At 40.6% G+C, this 23,414-nt stretch overlaps 1 protein-coding gene across 1 annotated transcript in view; it reads right to left on the bottom strand.

The window, feature by feature from the left end:
* The window catches only part of adgrl1a (adhesion G protein-coupled receptor L1a), a 165,966-nt gene that overhangs the window by 27,590 nt on the left and 114,962 nt on the right, over positions 1 to 23,414 (bottom strand). The window contains exons 6-12 of the mRNA XM_087808537.1: positions 12,534 to 12,741; positions 11,242 to 11,506; positions 8,937 to 9,264; positions 7,641 to 7,934; positions 3,216 to 3,319; positions 2,203 to 2,388; positions 472 to 510 (exon numbers count right to left, since the gene is read on the bottom strand). Coding sequence (XP_087664663.1) covers positions 472 to 510; positions 2,203 to 2,388; positions 3,216 to 3,319; positions 7,641 to 7,934; positions 8,937 to 9,264; positions 11,242 to 11,506; positions 12,534 to 12,741 — 1,424 coding nt within the window. The remainder of the gene's footprint in view (positions 1 to 471; positions 511 to 2,202; positions 2,389 to 3,215; positions 3,320 to 7,640; positions 7,935 to 8,936; positions 9,265 to 11,241; positions 11,507 to 12,533; positions 12,742 to 23,414) is intronic.

Here is a 23,414-nt window from a genome sequence, read left to right as displayed (position 1 = left end):
TTCTATAGAAAAACAGCTTTCAACAGTGGCCGGTTCAATGACGGCATTACATACAAACTGACCGTAAAAACATTAATAATAGATTATATAGAGTTTAATTTATTTTTCCAAATGTCTTACTGTATTTTCTATGTGGTTCCTATACTTACTGACATGTAACACTATCACCATATAACCCCTTGAATAACTAACACTGCTAGAGCCGTAGTTCCAAAGATCATAAAGCTGGAACCTTAAACTGAACACACTCACTCCGGAGGTTTGGTACGACTCCAAAATATACTCGCAGAGTTTCAGCACACATCTCCGGAGACAATGGCAAAGACAATATAAATCGCAATACAGAGCTCTGAGCCAAGGGAATCTCATCCTCAAACCCCGTCTTCTCTGGGATTTATCTTCTCTCAGGTATTCTAAGTCCTAGTCAGACTCCTCTGGCGCTCTAAGCAGGAAGATAAAGAGAAAAGCTACCTGGATGTAGGCTCGGCAAGTGCGCTCCCGCTTTTGGAACTGCAAGAAAGAAATAGATGGAAAAACAAAGGAGAAGATTTAAAGCCAAACAACAGCTCATGAAAGGGAAACTCGGTGACATTGAAAGAATAATTTTACATTAATCTCAGAGTGCCTGCAAAAGCTTTAATCAAAAATGGTGTGTGTGTGTGTGTGCGTTTGTGAGATGTCGAAGTTTTTCTGCAAAGAAGTAAAAACTGAAAGAAGTGGTTTCTCTAAGCTGTTTCCTGGGGTATAATGTTTGGGGCGGGTCCACGAATGTATCCTTCTTGATCCTTGCGAGACCACACAGTTGGGATTTCACCGCCAGAAAGCAGGAGTCAAGTTTAAAACACTCTCTACCTCCTTCTGTAGATGTATTTAACACATTATACTCAGCGATGTTGGACCACATACTTTGTGATTATCAATCATGGTGTGGGTAGAATACCTGACCTGACTTCTGATGAAAATCCTTGACCAAAGGCCTTCACACCAGAGACCATTTCCTGGAGGTTACCCCGACTCGCTTTACTTAATGCAACACCATTTGCAATCCACCGTCATTTATCTAACATACATGCACTTCAGCTCATATCAAACAGGTTCAGATGCAATTATTTCCACGAGTCCTTCATATCGTATCCTGTTATTCTGATGTACTTATGCGACTATTCCATACGTGACCTCTTCCTATGCCTTTTTTTCCACATATGGTAAAGAGTGCTTGATCATTCATGGCCTTGGAATTGTGCACATAGACCACACAAAAAGCTTCTACATATTCCAGTTCCACATCACTTTACTCTCGTATATAAAGCAAAACAATTCAGACTTCTCGATCACAACCAAACATTGTTATTCTTTCTAAGTTATTCTTCGCCTTAGAAAGCCTTAAATTTCGTTGTGACAATCCCACTTCTGACACCATTTATAGCAGTATATTCTACCTCTACTGATCCGGAATGAAAACTTTTCTTTTAGGTAAGGGTTTACTTTAATCCTTACCCTATTTCTAAGGCTAACCCTAACTCTAACCCTCACCCTATCCCTATCCCTATCCCTATCCCTATCCCTATCCCTATCCCTATCCCTATCCCTATCCCTAACTCTAACTCTAACCTTAACCCTATTTCTAAGCCTAACTCTAACCCTAACCCTAACCCTGTTTCTAAGCCTAACTCTAACCCTATCCCTATCCCTATCCCTATCCCTATCCCTATCCCTTTCCCTTTCCCTATCCCTATCCTTATCCCTATCCCTATCGCTATCCCTATCCCTATCCATAACCCTAATCTACAAAATGACTTCAACACCAAAGCGATAGCTAGCATCAAGGCCAGTGCATGTGCCTTACCACCCACCCGAAAAATCAAACCTTAGGTCTTTCATAACGGCACCATGAATGACTATTTGACTTCCTGAACCTAAATCATCTGAAACGTGGTCTGTGTCACCAAAAATCAAGAAAGTGTACCACTGAACTTCAACCAATTATTAATCTTTAACGCATTCTTTCATCCCTCATGAGTAATTCCATCTTAATTCCGTATCAGAGTCAGTAGACTGGCAGCCAGTGAAGAGTTTTAAGGGATCGTGGAAATGTGAGTTCTTCTACTAGAGCAGGTCAGAGTCTTGCTCATGATGTCTTCACCTGGCAATACTTCCGTCACCATTTCTTATCTATACTAGGCATTCAGTTACTTTCTTTACCTTGTTAAAGTTGCGTGCGGCCGACTCCTTGTTTCCAGGCCTGAGGGCCTGAAGCTGTGCGTCCAGGATATCCAGCAGCTGTTCAATCAGTCTCACGGATGAACTGATGTCTCCCGCCTGGATTCGACCGCGAGTGTGGCTCACCAGCTCGCCGGCAATGTTCGCGGCGTTTTCACCACTCTTGATCTGCAAAGAGCCACAGAGTTTGCTAAGTCAAAAAAAAAAAAAAAGTGCTTCAATTTTAGTTTCTCTATCATAACAACGACTTGTTTTGGCCCCTGGGCAAAACAAGTACCGCATTCAAATAAAAGGTATTATACACCGTCTCTTGCATCACTGTAAACAAACCTTGAAGAGCACAGTTTTAAGTTTACCTCGACAACCACTTTACAATTGCAATTGATTTTTTTCTTCTTTTTTTTTGCAAAGAAAGCCAAAAGGTATAATGGATTATTCCAATGATGTAACACTTGAGTATCATATTTCACATCCTCCTGGGTACACACACACACAACTGCACACACAAATATGTTTACAATGAATTAATTACTTTCGTTTGAGCAAAAACTTTTGGTTATTGATTATTTAAGGTAGTCAAGAAGCTATTTCATTTACATAACTTTGACTAAGAGGCTCATAAAAAAGTTCCATGACTAGCGGTTTGCGAAAATACCTTAGAGAAAATAATTTTAAGATATATATGCTCTGGCGAGTTTGGTGTCGAAAAAAGGGAAGGACCGATCACATCCTACTGGACCAGTGATGAACAATCTAAAGTACCGGTTTGTCAAATCCAGAGACTGATTTCTTTTTTTTGGGGGGGGGATCATTCTACCGTGGCATAATTAAAGTGAAAAACTACGTTCATTAAGCATAAAGAGCAGAAGGCCGGTGATGGAGGGATACTTGAAATGAGTATTTTAATCAGCCGGACCTCGGAGATATGGTGATAAGTGGACGGGGACGCCGGTCGGGGCAGCGGCGCCGCTACAGAGGTTCTCCGGGTCTCTCACCTTTTGCGCCACCTGGTTGACCCATGGGGACGTGCAGTTACTCAGGTCAGGACCTCGAGGATTCCACATGACCTGATCCGCCAAGCAGAGGAAGGAGGCGATACCTGGGGGGCCGAGAAGAGGAATAAAAATCAGACCGCAGGAGTTAAGCGCTAAGGAGCATAATTAAAAAGTATTCTCGTTGTCTTCTAAAGCTCTTATGGTGGACCATCCTTAAAGGAACACAACCTATTCTGAGGAAACTGGAGAAAACTGAGAGTCAGGATGGATGAGAAATTCTGAATTAAAACGCTGAAAATCGAAATTCTTATTGTCAGAATGTTGACAAATATTCAAATGACATTCAGGACTAGCATCTGGAGGAACAAAACAATAGAACATTCTTAAATACAACAGAAGTGTTGATAAAAAATACTTAAATCTCTGTATTCAGTTTTCTCCTTTTAATTTGCAGGTTTTTTCAAAGAAAACTAAGATAGTGACCAAACCGCCAAATAACAACCTTTGCAGATGCAATCTTTAAGCGGAAACTTGAGTGGTTAGCAATGCCAACGATGTTAACGTGATACATGTTAACGTGATACATGTTAAAGTGGTAAAACCCCAAAGAAGGAAGATTTAATACTGTAATCATTTTTATATTCTTTGTCACAACATGTAGTTCTAGCAGAAAGTCAGTCTAATTTCACTGATGCTATCTTACCTAATAAACAACAATAGAATAGATAACAAAACAAATTTATATTTTTCTAAAGGATTAAAGAAAATAAGTGGGTACCCTTAGAAGAAAAAAAAAAGATATAAAAAAGTCAACCTTTTTTTTTTTAATTATTAAAAACTACTTTTACTACATTGTTATTTTGTTTACTGGTCCAAACAATAAGAATCAAATTGACAGATCAAATTTTGTTTCAATGTGTGCGGACAATACATTTAAAAAAGGAGCCTACAGCTAGTCTCAGCAGAGTAGTTAGAGGGGGGGCTTTAAACGAGATGACGTCGTGGCTCTCATGGTGGTATGACCCTTTTTAAGTGTCGAATAACTAAAATACTAATTAGTTCAAGAAAACAGTATTCGTTTTCTGAAGTTAATGTTGAGAAGTTTTCCTGTTGCAAAGGGTTTTATTGACGTTTATTTTCTTTGGCGATGGTCATGGCAAGATTATTAAAAACTTCTTACTTTTAATTTTGAAACACAGAATTTGTGGAATATTTTTTTTACATTATGAGGGTGTGCGTGATGGAAAAATTCCCCTAAAATAGGAGTGAAAGCCACTTTTGACCAAAGGAAATCTCCCATTTAAATTAGTTTGCGTTTGAAGTGAAAGATGGGACGGATAAAGTGAACTGAAAATAGTCCAAAAAATGTGTCACTTTTTTGGGAGGGAAAGGTTAAAAAACAAATGGCGGGGGCCAGAGATGAATGTTTTAAGAAGCTTTCATGGAGTCGAAAAAAAAAAGGAAGGTTTCAAAAAGGATTCATGCTCGTGTACCACTTTACTCACACTCCAGAGATATTAGACGTGAAACTGTCACAGTAAAGCACCTGAAGGTTCTCACACCAGCCTGTAATTCAAACTAAGCCGGTTCACAGAGAGGACAACACCAACAACGGGCCTCGGAGCTGCAGCGAGAGGAAGACGGCGGCGGCGGCGGCGAGGAAGCGTGGCGACCAACAGAGAGACAATGCAGCACAGAGTCGCAGTCGTCCAATGATCAGAGCAGATGCAGAGTTGCTTTTAACTCGCTTTCCCACTGATTCCCTTTCTCATCCTCTCCCTCTCTTTTCCACACTCTCCTCCACAGTGCACAGATTGGTTTCGAGAGCTCTGCCAAGACCTGGCAATTAAACCAACTGCTAATTTACCGTCAGTGGAGGGAACATAAAGAAAGAAAAAAAACCGCCAGCGAGAGGAACGCAGGGAAAAAAAAAGCCTTCTTCTTCCCCCCCGACTTGTGCCGCGTTTGATGCCTGCACGTTTAAAGGTATAGAAGCGAGCGATAAAGGAGGTGCAGCCTGCGTTGTCCAGGCTTTCATTTCGGGGCTTTCAGTCAGCGAGTCTTTCATTTATGGAGAACGTGCTTTCATTGTTGAGTCCCCGGGGGAACGTGTCAGCTGGTGGGCACGACGCAGGACAAAACACACACATGCGGATATAAACATGGCCGTGGGGATGTAAGGCTGCGAGGATTTATGGCTATTCAGGTCTGCGGGTGAATCTCTATTAAGTGAATCCGACACCGCCTGCGTCGCTTTAATAAAGGCTGATAATTATGCAGTTTAGAACAATGGCTTTTCTTCATGATATCTGCAGTATATTAGCGCGGTAAGTAGAAAATAAATCGTATTATTGGCTGGGATGATCGCTGCGCTTTAGCACAATTTGTTCGTTTTATTTTCGGTAATCTGTGTTCGGCTCTACACTGACGACAACTCTGTTACCTTGAACCAATATTTTGTGGCTGTATGTCAAGTTCGGACCTTTGTTTCACCTTTAAAAAAGTAAAACGTTAACGATATTTTGTATCCAAATCTAAACTAGTGTCCAAGGATTTATGAGTAAAAATTTCAAGGACTTTTTTTCTCCAGGTTTCTTCTCTGAAGCTTTCAACTTAACTCAAAAACATTTTTAACACACAAAATAAATATAAAATGTCAACTCAACCATTTTTTTTTCTTAGTTCTTAAAACCGAACCCACACAACATTTCTACTAAAATCAATGTTGCAGAATTAAATCAATGCAAACACATAACGTTTTTGTCATAAAAATGTGTCACTTTTTTGTTTTATAAATGATAAACTGGTTGATCTAAAACCTCTCATGTTTTATTCACGATTAATTCCTTCAGTTAGATACATATTTTGACATTTGAACTCACTATCGTGGGTTTTACAATCCAGACTACACGGCCAATGCAAAAGGTGTTTTTCTAGTAATGTCTGATGTCAGCACAGGAAACAATATAACATTATTTCATCAGTAGCATCTTCGTCTCTCAACGATGGAGTCAGTTGACCGGTGCAATCTTTAGGTACCAAAGTGAATTTATCATCTTCCTCTTTTGCGATATCTACCAATTATCTCTTCCTTTCTTGGTATGTTTAGTTTTTTTAATGATTCAATATTCATTTAAAGTGCAAATAAGGCCAATTGGTCATATAATACACCCCTTAAACCATGTTTCTAACCCCCTGCCTACTGGCCCAGTGTAAACTTGGTAAACATAATTCAAATAGTTGTTAAAAGCACACAGAAAAACTAGGTCACCTCTAATTCATCCTCATACTGTAGCACACGGAGATTAGGGTTCAAGCTTTTTCTATCCAGAGGTTTTTTTTCTAGCAAAAGTAAAACGTTCACGTTAAAACTTTCAAACAATACACAAATGGATGCGGATAAGAAGGGAATTCAATGACACTGAGGGGTGAAAACAACGTGTAATTTGGTGGAGTCGGCGTTAAAGGAAGACAATTAAACTATAATTAGCAACCGACAGTTACAATGGAGTCTAATATTAGATTCTGTATCCACAATAGACCATTACATAGAAATAAGGTTTGGTTAGTTCGTGACCACAACCTAGTGCCGGGGTTGGAAATATTTTCTGTATTAATCAGTGTATTGTTTTATTTACAGGCAGAAATGTAAGTACAGTTGCAAGATAAAGAGTCAAATTAGAGATTGGAATCCAGTAGGATCTGGAATCCTACTAGTACAGATTGGAATTCCATGATTCAGTCTATTTTCCAAAACATTTTAATGTAAGCCAATTTTCTTCTATTAGAATTGGAGATTGTCCTGGTAGAATTCCCATTTGTCCTAGGACAGATTGGAACTTCAATATTCAGATCCCAACACAGTAGTAGGATTCCAATCTCTACAAGGAGAGATTGGAATTCACTAGTAGAATCTGGAATCCTCATAGGACAGATTGGAATTCCTATATTCAGATCCCAGTTCAGAAGTACCTTCAGTTGGAATCCTACTACTGATAAATACAATTTTCCAAGGATCTGGAATCCTACTAGTATAGATTGGAATTCAAATCTGTACTAGTAGTAATAACAGGAAAGAGTCCAAAAACATGTCATGGTGTTTTGATAACTTGAAATGAATCAAAATAATAATAATAATAATAAAAATTGTTAGTAAGTTATACAATGCTTGGTATGGCTGCATAAATAGAGTCAAAATTCCACATGTGTCCCCACTTTGCCCATGTCTGATATAGCCAAAGCTATTTTTTTAAGTGAGTTATTGACTTAAAAGGCAATACAAACACCCAACTAGGCATGTCTAGAATCCTTTTACCTTAAACTCTTTTCAGATAGTAATTGTTGATCAAACCCATGAAGGTTATTACTCTCTGTTGATCAACGACCTGCCAGACGTGTCCACCCAAAAAGACAGTTTGCACTTACCAAGAGAGCCTTTAGGACACGGCCGGTCCACGGTCTCGCCGCTCTGAGTGGTGGGCCACTGGATTCCACGGACAAGCTTGGTCTCACAAAATTGGGGTCCCGTGCCAACGGGCGGGAGCGACGGCCAACGAGTCACCGGCACAGTGGCCGTTATTGGGCGAAGGTCCGGATGCTTGTTGATGGAGCCAATTGGGCGCGAGGTGGGCGCCAGAGGGCGGGCGGTGGAGGGGCTGGCACTGGAGGTAAACGGCCTGGCCGGGAAAGTGGTGGTCATTTGTGTGGTGGTCAAAGGCCCTGATGGAACCAGACAGAAGAGAATAAAAACCGATTAAAGGAGAGTCAGAGTGATAGAAAACCCTTTTAGTGAACTACAACAGAAGCGATTTGTTAGAGAGCGACAGAACCGGACGGGGGGATGAAAAAAAAAAAAGAAAAGCTCTGAAGAAAGATCAAAAGGAGCAGAGGACAGATACATGCGAATATATGATGTCTCTTCAAAGCACGCAGAGGAGGGAAGAGAGATTCGAAAAAGTTAGCCTGACAATAATTGGGGTGACAAATACTTTTTTGAGCCCCTCACATCCTTTTCTCCAGAGACATTAGGAGGAGGGAGGGATGGAGGGGGGAAGTAGAAGGAGAGAAAAGAGCGTCGTCACGAGCCAGGCACGAGTAAATAATTGATCAAATGTATCAAAGAAGTCGCCATCGCTAACAACCAAATCTAATGCAAAGATGAAAGATTCACATCTCGACTACAAAATACAAACACATCAAACGAAAGAGTGTTGCAAACTCCTCGTTCCTCCTCCTCCTCCTCCTTCTTCCCCCACTTCTTTCCCTTTCCTGGAGCTTTTATATGCTTTACGAGAGGGTTTGTGTCTCGGTATTACAGTATATTCAAACTTCCATCACTTATTGATGGACTGCCAAAATGCGGCGCGGTGTTCTTATTTCATCTAGCCTCTTTCTCTTTCCCTCACTTCAATCCTGACAGGAGGAGTTGATCCTAACCGCTACAGTAGTCAAACCAGAGTCCTTTTTATGCTTTCAGCGTGCGTTTGAAGTCGAGCCAGGACATTTTCTTTTCAAGCAAAAACCATCAATCAGCCTGATTATGTGTCTTTAAAATAGTATTTTTCTTCCATTAAATTGAAAGGTTTTAGATGAGTGAACCCATTAAGTACAAACAGCCAGTTCCAGCCATCTATCAAGTCAGCGTCCGTGTATCAAGATGAAGTCCCATAATGCACTGCAACGGCTCCAAGATGCCGCTATCAGGATTTTTGTCGTCCTCACCCGAGGTGGGGTCCGGGACTCCGAACTCGAGCGGGTATCGCAGCACGTTGTAGTTGTTCCAGACGTACAGTTGGTTGTCTCTGGGGTTGTAGTCCACGGACGAGATGTACTGGTAGGGGTTGGGGAACGGGATGCTGACGGTCTCCTCGCGGCCGTGGTTGGTGTTGTAGGCGTACATGATGACGTCGCCCCCGGCCTCGCTGTCGTCGTCCTGGTAGACGGAGCGAAGGGCGTAGAGGATCCCGCAGGCCATGAAGGCGTTGGACGCCAGCCTCTTGTGGAAGCCGGTTTCCCACGTGCCCTCAAATCGAAGCGTGTAGGGATTGACCTGGTTGAAGAAGGAAACATTTAGGTCACGATTTAAGTGCGTCTGAAAGTATTTAATATCAGTATGTGTCGTTGTACAAAACTATCTTTTGATTCAAATATTTAGATTAGCAAATGTGCTCAAGTACCCGCTTAAAACATGTTGTTTTTCTGGGGATTTAATTGTGTTAACCACGCCCACTCTGTTGTCATTGGTCAAGAATCGGTGTCATTTTGTTGTCTAAAGAAACATTTTTTAAATTTTTGAAATTGCAAAGTCGGGCGCACGGTGGCGCAGTGGTTAGCGCAATCGCCTCGCAGCCGGTTAGCTAGGTTTATTCCAGGCACTCCGGTTTCCTCCCACAGTCCAGTAACATACAGAGGTTGATTAGGTACTTGGAGAAATTGTTCGTAGGAATGAATGTGTGTTTAAATGGTTGTCTCTTTGTGTGCCCTGCATCCTGTCCAGGGTGTCCCCATGCTCTCGCCTTGAAAAAAACTGCGACCAGTGACCCCCATAAGTGATTTAGTGTCATAAAAGATGGATCAAATAGAATACAAATAATGGCAAATGACAACCTTACTATGCTTTATGGTTGACAGTAGGTACATTGTTTTTTTTTGTTACTGTTGCACTAGTTAATGGTTGTACATTCTCGTACCAGGCTTTCATGATATCTCGATTGGTTGTGGCGATCCTGATCATAATGTAGACTGTCCCTCCACTATGATTTTGTTGTTTTTAACGATTGAGTCCGACAAACCTTTGTGTAGCTATTGTACATGTATATTTTTAAACATGTTTTCATTGACAGTGACCAAATAATATCACTAGTTTTTTTTTCGCATATAATGGCAACTTGTATTATTTGTTCCTGAAAAATAATTCAGCCTAAATCTTGTTAACCAGCCCGAGGCCTTTTTTTTCATATTAAAAAGAAGCTCAACTGGGTCCATGTGGATGATAAAAGTGGTAAATAAAGAGCTAAGCTGGAGGGCAAAACTCTCCGTTTTCAACTCCTGTTTGAACATTTGGTTAAACATTAGTTTAGAAAGCAAATAAAAAGAAATATACAAAATGTCTTCCCTCTACTGGTCGCCAGTAACTGCAATTTTCATACAGGTCCAGATGGTTATTTTGTAAAGTGTGTAAAAAGGTGCTCAAGGAGATTTGTTTTATTTTTTTTTGCTGCTAAAACTGCTGCCACAAGTGAAATTAAAAACAGATGGTCTGACCATCAATGGTTCTTCATCTTTAAATCATCGTTATTACGAACTACATGTAAACTTAATCACATTTCAATCCATCCCCATTGAAGAAGTAGACGTGCGCACTCACGAGCACACATTTAAATTTGACTGCTCCGTTCCACTTTGTCAAACTTCTACAAGTTACCGAGCGAAAGAGTTGACAGATACTGGCGTCTAAATGATGAATTAACAAAGTCGTTAAACCTTCTGCTTTGCAGAAGATGTATTCTTTCGCGGAACTTCTCGTGTTTAATGTACCTTCAAACTGCATATGTACGCGTCCGCGAGGAAACAGCATGGAAACTAATGGAACTTAGCCGAAAACAAACAAGAGATTGATGACGAGAACAATCTCTCTCTCTCTCTCGCTTTGTTCCCTTGTTGCTCGATTGTTTTTCACTTTCCCAGTTCGGGGGGAAGGAGTCTGTTCTCTGTATGGACGGTTTAACTTCTGCCAGAAACACAATCTCTCGGGGGGAACGTCGGATTGTGTTGAAAAACTGAAAACTATTTGTGAGTGGTGGATTATATCAAATAGTACCTTTTGATATTTCAACTTGGAGACTAAAATAGGTCAGAAAGGATAAATCCTGTCTGTTTGATGATTCGTTTTCATCAAATACGAGGACATGTTTGCACGCACAAAATATTCAATCTCCTGATCTTTTCTGTATGTTTAAATGAGTTTTTCCGCCTAATCCACTCCGGCAATACATAATCCAGTCCGGCGTCATTCGAGCGCGCTCACCTGGCTAACCACCAGTTTGCCGTTGTTAGCCTCCGTGGCGTAGATCACCCACAGGCCGTTCTCGTCCACCGCCAGGTCGATGTCCGACTTCCCGCCCCAGCGGTACGGCGAGGTGTCGTGGTAGTTGGCGTTGGTGATGATGGCCTCGCCGCTTTTGATGCGGGTTCGCAGGTCGTATTTCACGATGTTTCTCGTGCGCTCTTTGTTGTAAAACACGGCGCCGTCGTACACCACGAACCCGGTGCCGTCGACTCTGTTGGGTAACCTGGACGAGAACAAGACAGAATCCAGATTAAACCAAAAATTAAAAATGTGTCATAATTATTGATGTCTGTGTCAAGATCAGGAACACGTTTTCGTACTAGTGGGTTAAAGAGGTAAAGGCGAAATGTCCCTTTCCTTCTGCAGTAAAATCACTCTCTAAAAAGAATCTTAAAAAACACATGCCCATTTTTAAAAAGAACAAGGGGTGACATGATAAAATAGATGAGTAGACTTTGTTAAAAATAAGTTAAGAAATATACACAAAAAAGTTTGAGATAAGAAAAAAAAAGAATAAAAAGTTAATATAAGACAATTAAAATAAACATTTGGGCATAACTGTTAATAGATTTGAGGACTCAAAAACTAAGGTAAAAAACATTAAAGAAATGTTGTTTTTTTCTTAAAAAAGAGATACTTCAGCAGAATATGATTAACATTTTTAAATAGTAAAAAGTGTGTGATCAACATTTTACACATAAGGGCCACACTCTAAAATGATATATTGATAGTTTTATTCTTTTGTCTTGTAAGTCTTTAAACCTGAGTTGGTACTGGCAGCCAATAAAGAATTTTAAGGATCGGGAAATGTGAATGTGAGTCCTCCTACTAGAGCGGGTCAGAATTCTCGCTGCATAGTTAAGGTGATTTGAAGCTGGGGTTTGACTTAAAGCCATTTGCGAACCCTTGAGATAATATTCTGTGGTCCTCCATTTTATCAAAGGATTCTATCTTCGTACAACGTAGTAAAGGTTAAGTAATAAAGATAATCCCATCAAATGTTAGCATTGATATAGCTCTGATTATATACTACATTTATTAAATTAATACCTTTAAAAAAATTTAAAATCGAGCAGAAAAAATGTGTTTTTTTCCCCAAAAGGTTTGTGTATGTATTCATTATGACACCATGTGGTTCCCGTCCCAAATCAGGTCCCTTTCAAGCACCACATTACGAACCGTATTTGCGGAAAAAGACTATAAATCAATGGGTTCATGTTCGGTCATCCAGGACAGTAGGTGGCGCTCACTTGTAGGTGGTGGTGGATCTGCTCTGTTTGAAGTCTTCCCAGGAGTTGTACTCGAACAGCACGTCGGTGCGATACGGGGTCCAGGGCATGACGTAGAGGCGGTCCCCGGACTGCAGCGGGTCCTTGCACCACGCCCCCGCCTGGTGCTCCGCCTCCTGCAGGGAACTGGCCGGAAGCACCTGCAGAAGCTTGCCCGGGCAGACGAAGACTGCAGCAGAGCAGGAGTGGTGGGTGAAGAAAGAAAGAGAGAGAGAGGGAAGAAGAGAGAGAGAGATGGGGGGGGAGAAGAAAACGGCAGTGAGGAAGTGTTTTACGACGGGAAATAAAACAAGAATATAATAATATAGGTGCCGATTTATGCGTCTGCCAGTCGCCCGCCTGACTGTAAGTAAGGTTTCCGGAACGTAAATGACAATTTATTTCTGCAGGGTTTTGGAGCGTTATCTGCTGCACATGTTGGTGAAGTTGTTTAACAAACGACCCCCGTTTTTAGGACAGATTTTGTAACCAACATTTAATATCCTCTGTAAAATCTAGTTTGTTTGGAGCAAACCAAGCTTCCTTCTGAGTTGAAGTCCCTCAATTTCTGAATTGTTATGTCAGCAGAAGAAATGATGATAAGAACTTCAACTCAGAGAATATTATTTTTTATTTTTTATGGTTATTTGCTCCGGAAGATTTTACAAAGGGCATCCGTGTTTAAACTTTGAATGTCAAAACTTTAGTGCAGCTCAGCAAAAAAGATGCATTTTTGAAGCCATTAAATGCAGATTATTGACACAATAAAGGCGTCATATTGAATAGAGATGCAGGCAAAACGTGGTCTCGGTCGAGAACTCACGAGATCGGCACCTATGGGCAGTCGTGGAAGTGTGTTGGGGGGTGGGGGGGGGAATGGAAGAAGGAGTCGCTTGTAGATGGAACAAAAAAAAAGATGAATTAGAATAAAAGCAAAGAAGGGACGTGATGGGAAGAGGAAATGCGAGATGAGGTTCGTTATCATATCTGGAAATAAAGGGAAGATATAAGAGCTCATTTGTTGAACATCAGCATCGTGTGTCTAAAAATGATAAATGGCGGGAGAGAGAGAGTTCTGGCTGCGGCAGCAGTTTAGACGTTAGACTCTAATCTAATTTATCTCGGCCTACTTTTGATTCAATTGTGCTTTTCTTTTTTAACTTCAAAGGGGCCTGTGCTACCATCGCTACCGGGAGGAAGAACAATAATTGTGAAACTTGTTTTATTAGGAGTCCAAATTTGGATCCAGGGCAAAAAAAAAGAAGCTTTCAGGAAGGTAGGAAGAATGTTCTCTGGGGGGGTTTGTTCTGTCGCTGGAACACACACATGTGGACACACATGTAGACACACATGTAGACACACATTTCCTCGACAGTCATGCTACAAACACACATGTTTAATTCGACATAAACACTGAAAATAGTTGAAATACCTTTGATAATTATTTGTTATTGTATTATCTTGACCTGTTAAGTATATATTTTATTGAGTATTGTTTTGATTGTTTAAGTGCTTTGTGGAAAAGCGCTATATAAATGAAAATTACTTTACTTACTTAAGTTACTTACTTACTTATTATATTAAACAACACATATATATGTTAAACTAGCCACTCAGGATCAACCAGTCTCGTCTATTTATTGTAACATAATTAACAACATAAGTATAAAATAAACATTTTAAAATTACGAATAAGTACCGACCCTCAGTCTACAAAAACATTTTTTAAGCAGTCCATTTACTAAACTGTGAACATATGTTCTCATTTTTATTTTTAAAGCGTAAAGAAAGTTAGTTGAAGTATTTAAAAATGCATGATTTTAATGCTATTAATGTCAATGAAAAACCTACACGTTTTGGTAGTTTTTACTAACAAAGGAAATCTAATAATTTCCCGACCAAACATATTTATTTACAATGGCTTCTTTTCCAATTGATTGATTTAAAAAAAAATTGACCAAATAAACAACAATATTTTCATTATTTAAAAATATTTCATATACCTGAAGCTACAGTAGATGACTTGAACATCCCCAGGACCCAAGGTCTCAAGCATGAATGACTTATTAACATCTTCATATATATTGTAGAGAGATGCATTTTTCAAAATTAAGTGTTTTTTTTAATTGTTATATAAAATGAAGAAAACGTCAACCTCAACTGTACTCTTAGTTTTACATTTTTTGGACTATAATTGTTTTTTTTTAATTTGGCTAATTCAATGTTACTTACAGGGCTCCAATAGAGACATATAATTAAAAAAAAAAAATAGCACCAGAAACTTTTACGTCCCCAAACGTACATTGGCAGCACGATGGTTAAATATAGCGACTAAAGAAGACACTTGTGGAAATAAAAAGGAAGATTTTCTCACTATTTTTTGTTGTTGTCCGTCTTATATAATTGTCTTAAAATTAATCAAATTTGCTGTTAAAATACAGATTCAAGTTCTTCATAAAACGACCTATAAAAAAATGAGTTTCTAAAGGACATACAGTGATGAAAAACACATGGTGTTTGGATCTTGTTCCACACACACACACTCACACAAACACACACACACACACGTCGAAGCCCCAAGATACAACTCAGACTAAAGAATGTCTTTAGGCAGGTGGAGGTCATCCACTGGGGACCGCTGTAAATTGGCTGTGTCCCCCCGCCTGACAGCCACTGTGTTTTGGGACCACCAGGCACGTCAGGTGATCTATGAGAGAGGCTGCTGGCATCCTCTGCTCTCTGACATCACAGGAAGTACGAGCGAGCGAGAGAGTAAAGCGTCCGAGGAGCGCCCCACTTCGCCTCTGCCAGTTTATTTATGTGGCTCGCTGGCTCCGTGTCGAACCAGACACCTGCTGGTCATCTCATGATTGCATCCAACTCCAAACTAATTGGACACTGCAGGGGTGTTTGGACCCCGATGACACGGAGCTACATATTTACAAGCGAGCCACGTCAGGGACTGAGAGAGAACGGGACAAAAACAGACCGAAAGTGTTAACGTGATGGATCGGATCCAAAAGTATATTACAAAGAGTCTGGAATCCAAATAGCTTTACAAAAAAAAAAAAAAAAAAAATAGTACAGATTCCCTCCTCTGGCACTTGATGGTGACCGGTGATCCGTGGTTGCCGCGCCACTTAGGAATTAGCTGGTTCCGTCTCCGGAAAACCGACGCCAAACAAGGAATCTAATCGAGCCGAGACACAAACGATACAGGAGGAGGCTCGTCAGGCTCCATTGTCAGACCAGAAATGCTCGTCGGCGACGCCCGAGGTGTTCGCTTTGCAAGGACAAAACTGAAGGAAATATGTCACGTTTGAAACAGCTTTTTTTTTTATGGCTGACATATCCAGACAAGCAGACAATCAAATTCAGGAGGAACGACAGCGAGGACTTGCTTAAACCAGATCTGAGCAAAGAGGGCCACATCCTGCCCTGGACTGCCTCCTAAGTAAGAGTTATGACTTTAAAAACAGCAGCTTTTACTGGTTTAAACTGAATTAATATTGTATGTTGCATCTATTAATACATATTTGCATTATAATATACTAGCTGAACTACCCGGCGTTGCCTGGGGATTTATAGAGGATACAAAACAATAAAATATATTTCAATTAAAAATTGCAAAGGTCATGTTTTAACTTTTAAATACGTTATCTTCCCTTTAACAGGTTTAAATAGACTTAAACTGTTGCTAGTGTCATATTAAGGCTTATCGCAACAGAATAAATTGAATTATAATAACAATTTTAAAGTATTTTGTCATGAATTTGTGTTTCCTGGCGGAAAATGTGTATTTGATGGACAAAAAAAAACAAATATTTTTTGACCATGTCATGTACTAGTATTCATCAAACAGGAAAATGTTTACATACAAAATTCAATTAAACAACATTTTCTTTAGAATATATGGATAAATTGAAGATTTTTTATAAATTATTATATTTATTTTTTCAGTGGTTTGTACGAAACAGTAAATGTTGGCCCCTTTAATTCTTTTTTAATATTATTCTTTACTTTTTGTATCTTCAACATAATAACAATAAAACATTTAATATATTTTTTCAGCATTATATTGCTAGTTTTATTAAATAAACTGCCCAAATTTGACATTAAATTTCTCTGAACAACAACATAAACATCTGACGTGACTGAAGTTCTTCCCAAAAGTATTAAACTTAACTTTGCGAAGGAATAATAATAATAATAAAAAAAAAAAAAAACCCTAATTAAAGTGGGTCACTGCTGTCCAACCATAAAAATCCAATACTTTAAAAAATGAAATAAACATGAAGCAGAAGGCAGTAGACGCTCCCTCCATCTAGGTGACCCAGTAAAGAAAGAGGAAATCTCTGCCTCAAGGTAACACAAAGGACAAATGAGTACAAACATCCGAGCTCTTCCCTGCCTTCACAAAAAGAACACTCCATCAAAATAAGTATTAACGTGCACGCAAGTCGTCAGTTGTCATGATACAATAAGACTGCAGTCGGGGACGAAGAAGAGGGCAAGGGATCCGTAATGCTTTTATGGAATTAAGTCCACTGTCAGTAATCCAATGAAGCCGTCTGGTAACATGAAAGTAAAACCAGGTGGAATCATGGGATTTTTGTTTAGTAGGCGGTGATCCATTAGTGTGTTTTAATAAGAAGATATTTGAGTATAATATACATTTATTATTAATTATTAAATCTGGCGACACTTTGCAGCATAATATTAATTAAAAAAAAAAAGGTAACTTTAGTTTAAATAGTGCGACTTTGACCAAAACTTGAGCCTATATTTAAAGCTGCATGGCTGCAAAGCCAGGTCAGACTAATCAAACTCTGAAAGCTCAATTGTGCTACAGGCTGTTTCCGTCCGGTCTTAATTAATTCTGTTCATTTTTCTTTTTCAAATCAGTTTGGTTCTGGCCAAAAACCTTTCTTTCTTCCCCCCTCGCCCGCCCCTAGTCTGACTGGCTGACTTTGGGCCATAATCCATAAACAGAGGGGCATTAAAAAATCCAATTATTCACAACAATTACGCCAATTGTGGTAAATAATTTCGCCACTATAATAATTCTGTGTCTTGAATTCAGCTTCACTTGCATACTAATGGGTTATTGACCGTGGCGTAATATAAAGTAATTGGGTTTTTCTTTCGCGGCCTTTAATTATGAATCCGTCTCCATTTGGCCTCGACAACCGCGGTGTCTCTTGCTGTTTAAAGGGATACGCTCCGACATCATGAGTATGGCGGGGAAAGTAGTAGCTCACTATCTAATGCCAACACCCTCACCCCCATAATCAGGACCAAAAAATACTGCACCATAGGGGACTGAGTCTAAACTGTCGCCACCCCTGCCCTCTGGAACTGCATCAAATACTGTTTCGCTGACATCCTTCAAAAGTCATCTCAAAACTCACCTCTTCAACTTCTCGTATAACACCCAACATATAATTTTCCACCTTATTTACTACATCCAACTGAGCCCCAGAGGCTGAGCAGCTTGTTCGCTAGAAATCAAACAGCGGCTGAGTGAAAACACTTTGCAGCTAACTGTGGACAAAACTGAAAGTTTGGTTATTGCTCCTGATGATAAGGTTCCAGGGTTGAGTCAATACTTGGGTGACTTCAGGTCAGTCTGTCAAACTGAGCCTGAGAAACTGTTGTATTTGACAAAGACATGTCTCTAGTTCAACACTGCAGAAAACTGACCAGAAACTGTTTCCTTCAACTGAGAAAAATCTCTAAACTTAGGAAAGTGTTGTCACAACATATATATAGAATCCCTTATTAGTCCCGCGAGGGGAAATTCAACCATTCACACATACTGATGTGAGTCGGCATGCACACTTGCACCAAGTTCACCATCAGGAGCAATCAGGGTGAAGTGTCTTGCTCAGGGACACAACGACACAAGCTTGTCTGGAGCTGGGATTGAACCTGCAACCTTTTGGACTGCAGGCAACCACTCTACCATCTGAGCTATGTCGCCCCTAACATGATCTGGAACTTGTAATCCATGCGTTTGTTTCTTCTCGTCTGGACTATAGCAACAGTTTGTTTTCATGTCTTAACAAGAAGGATCTGTCTCGCCTGTAGTTGATTCAGAACTCTGCAGCAAGAATTCTGACCCGCTCTAGTAGAAGAACTCACATTTCCCCCGATCCTTAAAACTCTGCATTGGCTGCCAGTGTCTTTCAGGATTTACTTTAAAATTCTGGTTATTACTCTCAGATCTATTCATGATCAGGCTCCTCCTTACATCAGTGATCTGATCCAGCCTTACACCCCAGCTCAGGCTCTGAGGTCTGTGGATCAGAATCTACTGATGGTTCCTGAACACGCTTCTGGACCAGAGGAGAGAAATCCTTCCAGACTGCTCCTAAGCTTTGGAATGATCTTCCTCTCCCTCTGTGTTTGACGGAACTACTGACTCGTTGTGACCCTGTTCTAGAAAAAAACGCTCTACAAATATTACTTACTTACTTACTTTTAGGTATACTGTAGGTATTACTGAAATTTCCATTGTTTTCTTTACTTTGTTTTCTGTCTTTGGAAAGCGTCTTCCAGTATCTTGAAAAGTGCTTTATGAGTCTTATGTATTATTATTATAAATAAACTATCAAATATGTGATGTATTTATGTTAGCACACCAGCTAGCACGGTTTCAGGCTGTGCTTATTATGGCAAACACCTCACTGCTAAATCTTAACTCCCCCAGAGCTGTACTTCCCATTTCATTACTCCACCAGCGCAACCCTTCACTCCTTCTCCATCCTCTGGATTCCTGCTGTTGGCCAATCAGCAGCCCCCAGAGCTAATTCTAATGAACCTGGTCTTGGGGTGGGCTCGGTGTCACAGGGGCCATGAGAACCCCCTCCACACACACACACCGACCAATTTACACACCCGTGGTCAAAAGTTAAAGAGTGGCCACGCTTTACACCCGATAAAAAACCTGCCTTGGGGTCTTCATTAACGGTGACCTCTGCCCTAAAGTGATCCCCCGCTGCCTTCCTGTTTACCGCCCTCCTGTCTTTCTGGAACTATGGCAGGGTGATTGAAACAGCGGGATGCCAGAAGAGTCTTACAGCAGAGGAGGCTGTTAAACCGCAGAGTGAATGGAGTATTAGGCATTAAGAATTATATCATGAGCTTTATCCCACTCGGGCTGAGGAGGTTAGCTGTTGAGGGAACCATCTGGAAGTCCGCCGCATAGTTAGACTAATAGATTAATTTCAGTTGCAGATGAAAACTCGTCAGCCAGGGGAAGTTACCGCAAACCTTTTACCTTACAAAGCAAGCCATATGGCTAATGAAACGTACCTTATCAGGGATTAAAACCCCAAGCTGCCGCTGGAACACTCGACTATGCCAATTACTGTCAAGCGCACGAAGGCTATTCTGCCGTAATAATGGAATCCCCGCTATCGCTTTCCCGGGCCTGGGTCAGCTGTATGTCCTTTTTATTTATTTATGTGCTGTCTGCAAGAATGATATTTTATGTGCCGGGCTTTCTGACGTGTGAAAGAAATCTTGGGATATCTCACTCCTTTGTTAATTCATTATTCAGCATAGATATCTAACATTTTAAATGGAATAAAACCTGATTCCAAATTTAGATGGAGAACAAGTTTTGACTAAACAAATTCAGCAAATAATGTCAAGACCTGTCTTTTTCAAGGCCTTGGTCTTAGGGGTCTAGTGTCTCTTTGGTATATGGTCTTGTTATCAGACCAACGTAGCAACCCCCCCCCCAAAAAAAGCAGTATCAAACCTGCCGCCGCTGCCTAGATGTCAAAATTCTATGTTAAGCTAAGTATTAAGCTAATATTCAACAACCCATTGAAGACATTGCTAAGGCCACAATATTGGTCTTGGCCTAGTTCTCGAAAATACTTGATAGTGTCTTAGTTTTAACCAAGGTGGTCTTGACTGGAAGTCTGCTTTCCAAGTACCACTAAAAAGCTATCTAAACGCAACTACCCGTCAGAGAAATTGATGTACCTACACACAGAAGAATAGGGCAAGGTTTCTGATACTTATTACAGCCAAAGTAGACTGAATCTCTTGGGATGAGTACTAAGAGTACTAAGGCAGTCTGTAGAGAACCCGTTTATAAACGTCACTTTAAATTGACAAAAAACGGAAACAAGGCAAAAAACGGTTCATCAATGTAACTCAAAAGTATTTCCCTTCGATCTTATCTGCCAAAAATCGATTCGCAAACCCCGAATTTTCCATTGTTGCTCTTCACGTCTGTCATACAAATTTGGGATCGGATCAGTTACACCAAACATCACCGTTATTAAGTCTGTCATATGACCAGGAAAATCTTGGATTCAATTCAAAAGACATCTTTTCTCTAAAAGTCGAGCTTTCCATCAACAAATGGAAAAAAAAAAACAATCTTAAATTTAAAGATAAAATTAGGTTTATATTCAAATCTCAACATTGGTTGGGCCTATCAATGTGACCCACTGCAACAACTTAGAAACCGATATTTGAGTGCCAGTTTGTGTTAGCTTAGGTTGTAGCGAGCCCACACAGATTGTTACACATGTAACTGGCAATTACTCAATGCAGACTACAGGGTGCGGAATTGGAGTATGGCATGGTACTCGGAGCCCCATGCTGGTCGGGTAATAGGCTTTTAGAGTTGCTGCTGATAGCGGCGAAGCTATACTGACGCTGGGTAATGGAAGCAATAGTGTCTATACGTGTAGTGTGGCTGGGAAGTAGAAAATCCACGCAGCCCTGAATGATAAAAGGTAGAAGACGAGAAACATAAAGAAAGATTTGATTGAATCCTCTTTATGGCGACTAGAAGAGAGCGGCATAATAAAAAGGTTGTTTCCTGTGAAATGAGAATTGGCGAGTGAGTTATTCGGCTCAGATTGACGTAAAGAACGAAGAGGGACTTCTGTTTCTTTTTTTTTTTTTAGACCCCAAGGCCATAAGGTCAGTGGAATAAAAACACACACACACTCTCACACAGAAGGTTCTCAGACAATGGAGTGAGGGACACAATGTCGTTGGACGGTACAGAGGCAGGTGTCAAACCGGCCACTTTATCAACCCCAAACAAACCCCTCAGAGAACAGCCTTCACGAGCGTCGGCGGGAGATAGTGTCCGACGCCAATGTTATCTGGCTGAGCGAGGTTGACGTTGAGTGACAGGGGAGTTTTTTTTTTGGTGTGGGGCACGTATGCCGAGGCAGCAGATATGACCGACGACAGAAGGTCCGTCCTAGAGCTTGACGTCGTAGAGCCCGACAAAAGCTGTAACATTAGCCCAGGTCTCCCGTCCCCCCAACGGCGCTGTCTCTCCATAAAGGTCCGGGGAAGTAGCCTTTTGTGATTTATATTCATGACCACCTGCCCGACTCCCTCGGCACTCTGTTTCCTTCCTCCTTAACAATGACTGCGTTACAGTCAATTCCCACACTTCTTTCCCTATCTCCTCGTGCCACAGGATGGGATGTCTGCTCGCCGGCCGCGGTCACATGACTCCTCGCCGGTGTGCGACGGGTCATCCCTAATGAGGCGGGTCTGCCTGACTCATCGTCTCTATAGCGACCCATCGCTTCATTTTGCAGTCGCTCCTTTGCTCTCCCATCAAAGGGTGCAATGGCTACTCACTTCCCCCCCCCAAAATCACATGTGGAGAGAGGCAATCTTCTCGCACGCTATTGTCCTTGCGTGCACCTCACCGATGCAGCAAATCCCCCCTCTCTCTCTTAAAAAAAAAAAGGTTCTGCACAATATTCTGTTTGCTTTTTTTCAAGGCGAGCAGAACCAGAGGTGAGAAAAACATGGCGCGTTCGGTGGCTGTGAGCGGTGATAAAAGGGAAAAGCCGTAATGATGTGTACTCTGCGGGACTGTCAGTGGGAAAAGGTGAGAAAAAGGACAAAGGGAGTGATGGGGAAGGAGGGTGGCGGAGGCGCGTGTTCTTAAAATAGCATTGAGAGTAGGGGCTGGGGTTTGACAAATTTCATTGAACAGCGTTTTGACATCGTCGCACGGCACATCCTCGTCCCAATCTGGCGATGAGCGGATCAATCGGTGACTGTAAGAGGGGAATGATGAGACGGAGTGGACGAGGGAGGATGAGCTAGTGAGGGTTTTTGTTTGTCTCATTGTGTTAGTGAAGGAGGGGGGGGGGGAGCAGTTAATACAACACGTGAGTACAAAGCATGTCGAAAGGTGTGTGTCCACAAGAAAAAAAACCGAAGCGGGAAATTTAATGAAGACAAAAAGGGGGTTCGTAAAACCAGTTGATGAAGTCAGTCTATTAAGAGTTCATTCCTTCAGTCAAAACCTACACTAGGGAGGTCAGTCATAGAGGTGTGTATGGGCAAGAATCTGGTAATAAGTACAGGGACAACGATACTGCGATATATTGTGATACTTTAAGAACAAGTATATACTTGTAGTATAGTTAAGTACTTGACTCAGGTGATGCAGAATTTACAGACCACATGACTCTTGACAAAGTCGTAATTGCTTTTGTTTGTTTTGAAACCATAATATATCCAAGTTTGAGCTTTAAAAGCTGCTGGAGTTGACTGTATCCTCTCGTCCTCAGTCATTGCCGGGATTTAGCAGGATTTAATTTTCCCTTTCAGCTTCGTAGGACTTAATGGCTGCTGTCATCTAGTGACCTGAAGTTTAATTACAAACAAAATGAAAAAAAAAAGCTCTTAATATTAGAATGTTAATTATAAATAAATAATAAAAACAATAGGAATGAAATAAAAAATAGAATTATATTACTTTAAAAAAACTGTTTTGAACTTTTAACTAAATTAAATAACTATAGGAATCAAAAAAGTATGATATGAAAAATGTAAAAAATTCATTGCTTTTCA

The sequence above is a fragment of the Callionymus lyra genome, chromosome 15 (assembly GCF_982586985.1).
Source record: "Callionymus lyra chromosome 15, fCalLyr1.hap1.1, whole genome shotgun sequence".
Classification (NCBI taxonomy): Eukaryota; Metazoa; Chordata; class Actinopteri; order Syngnathiformes; family Callionymidae; genus Callionymus; species Callionymus lyra.
The sequence above is the reverse complement of the archived record's forward strand: the minus strand, read 5'-3'. Positions and strand labels throughout refer to the sequence as shown.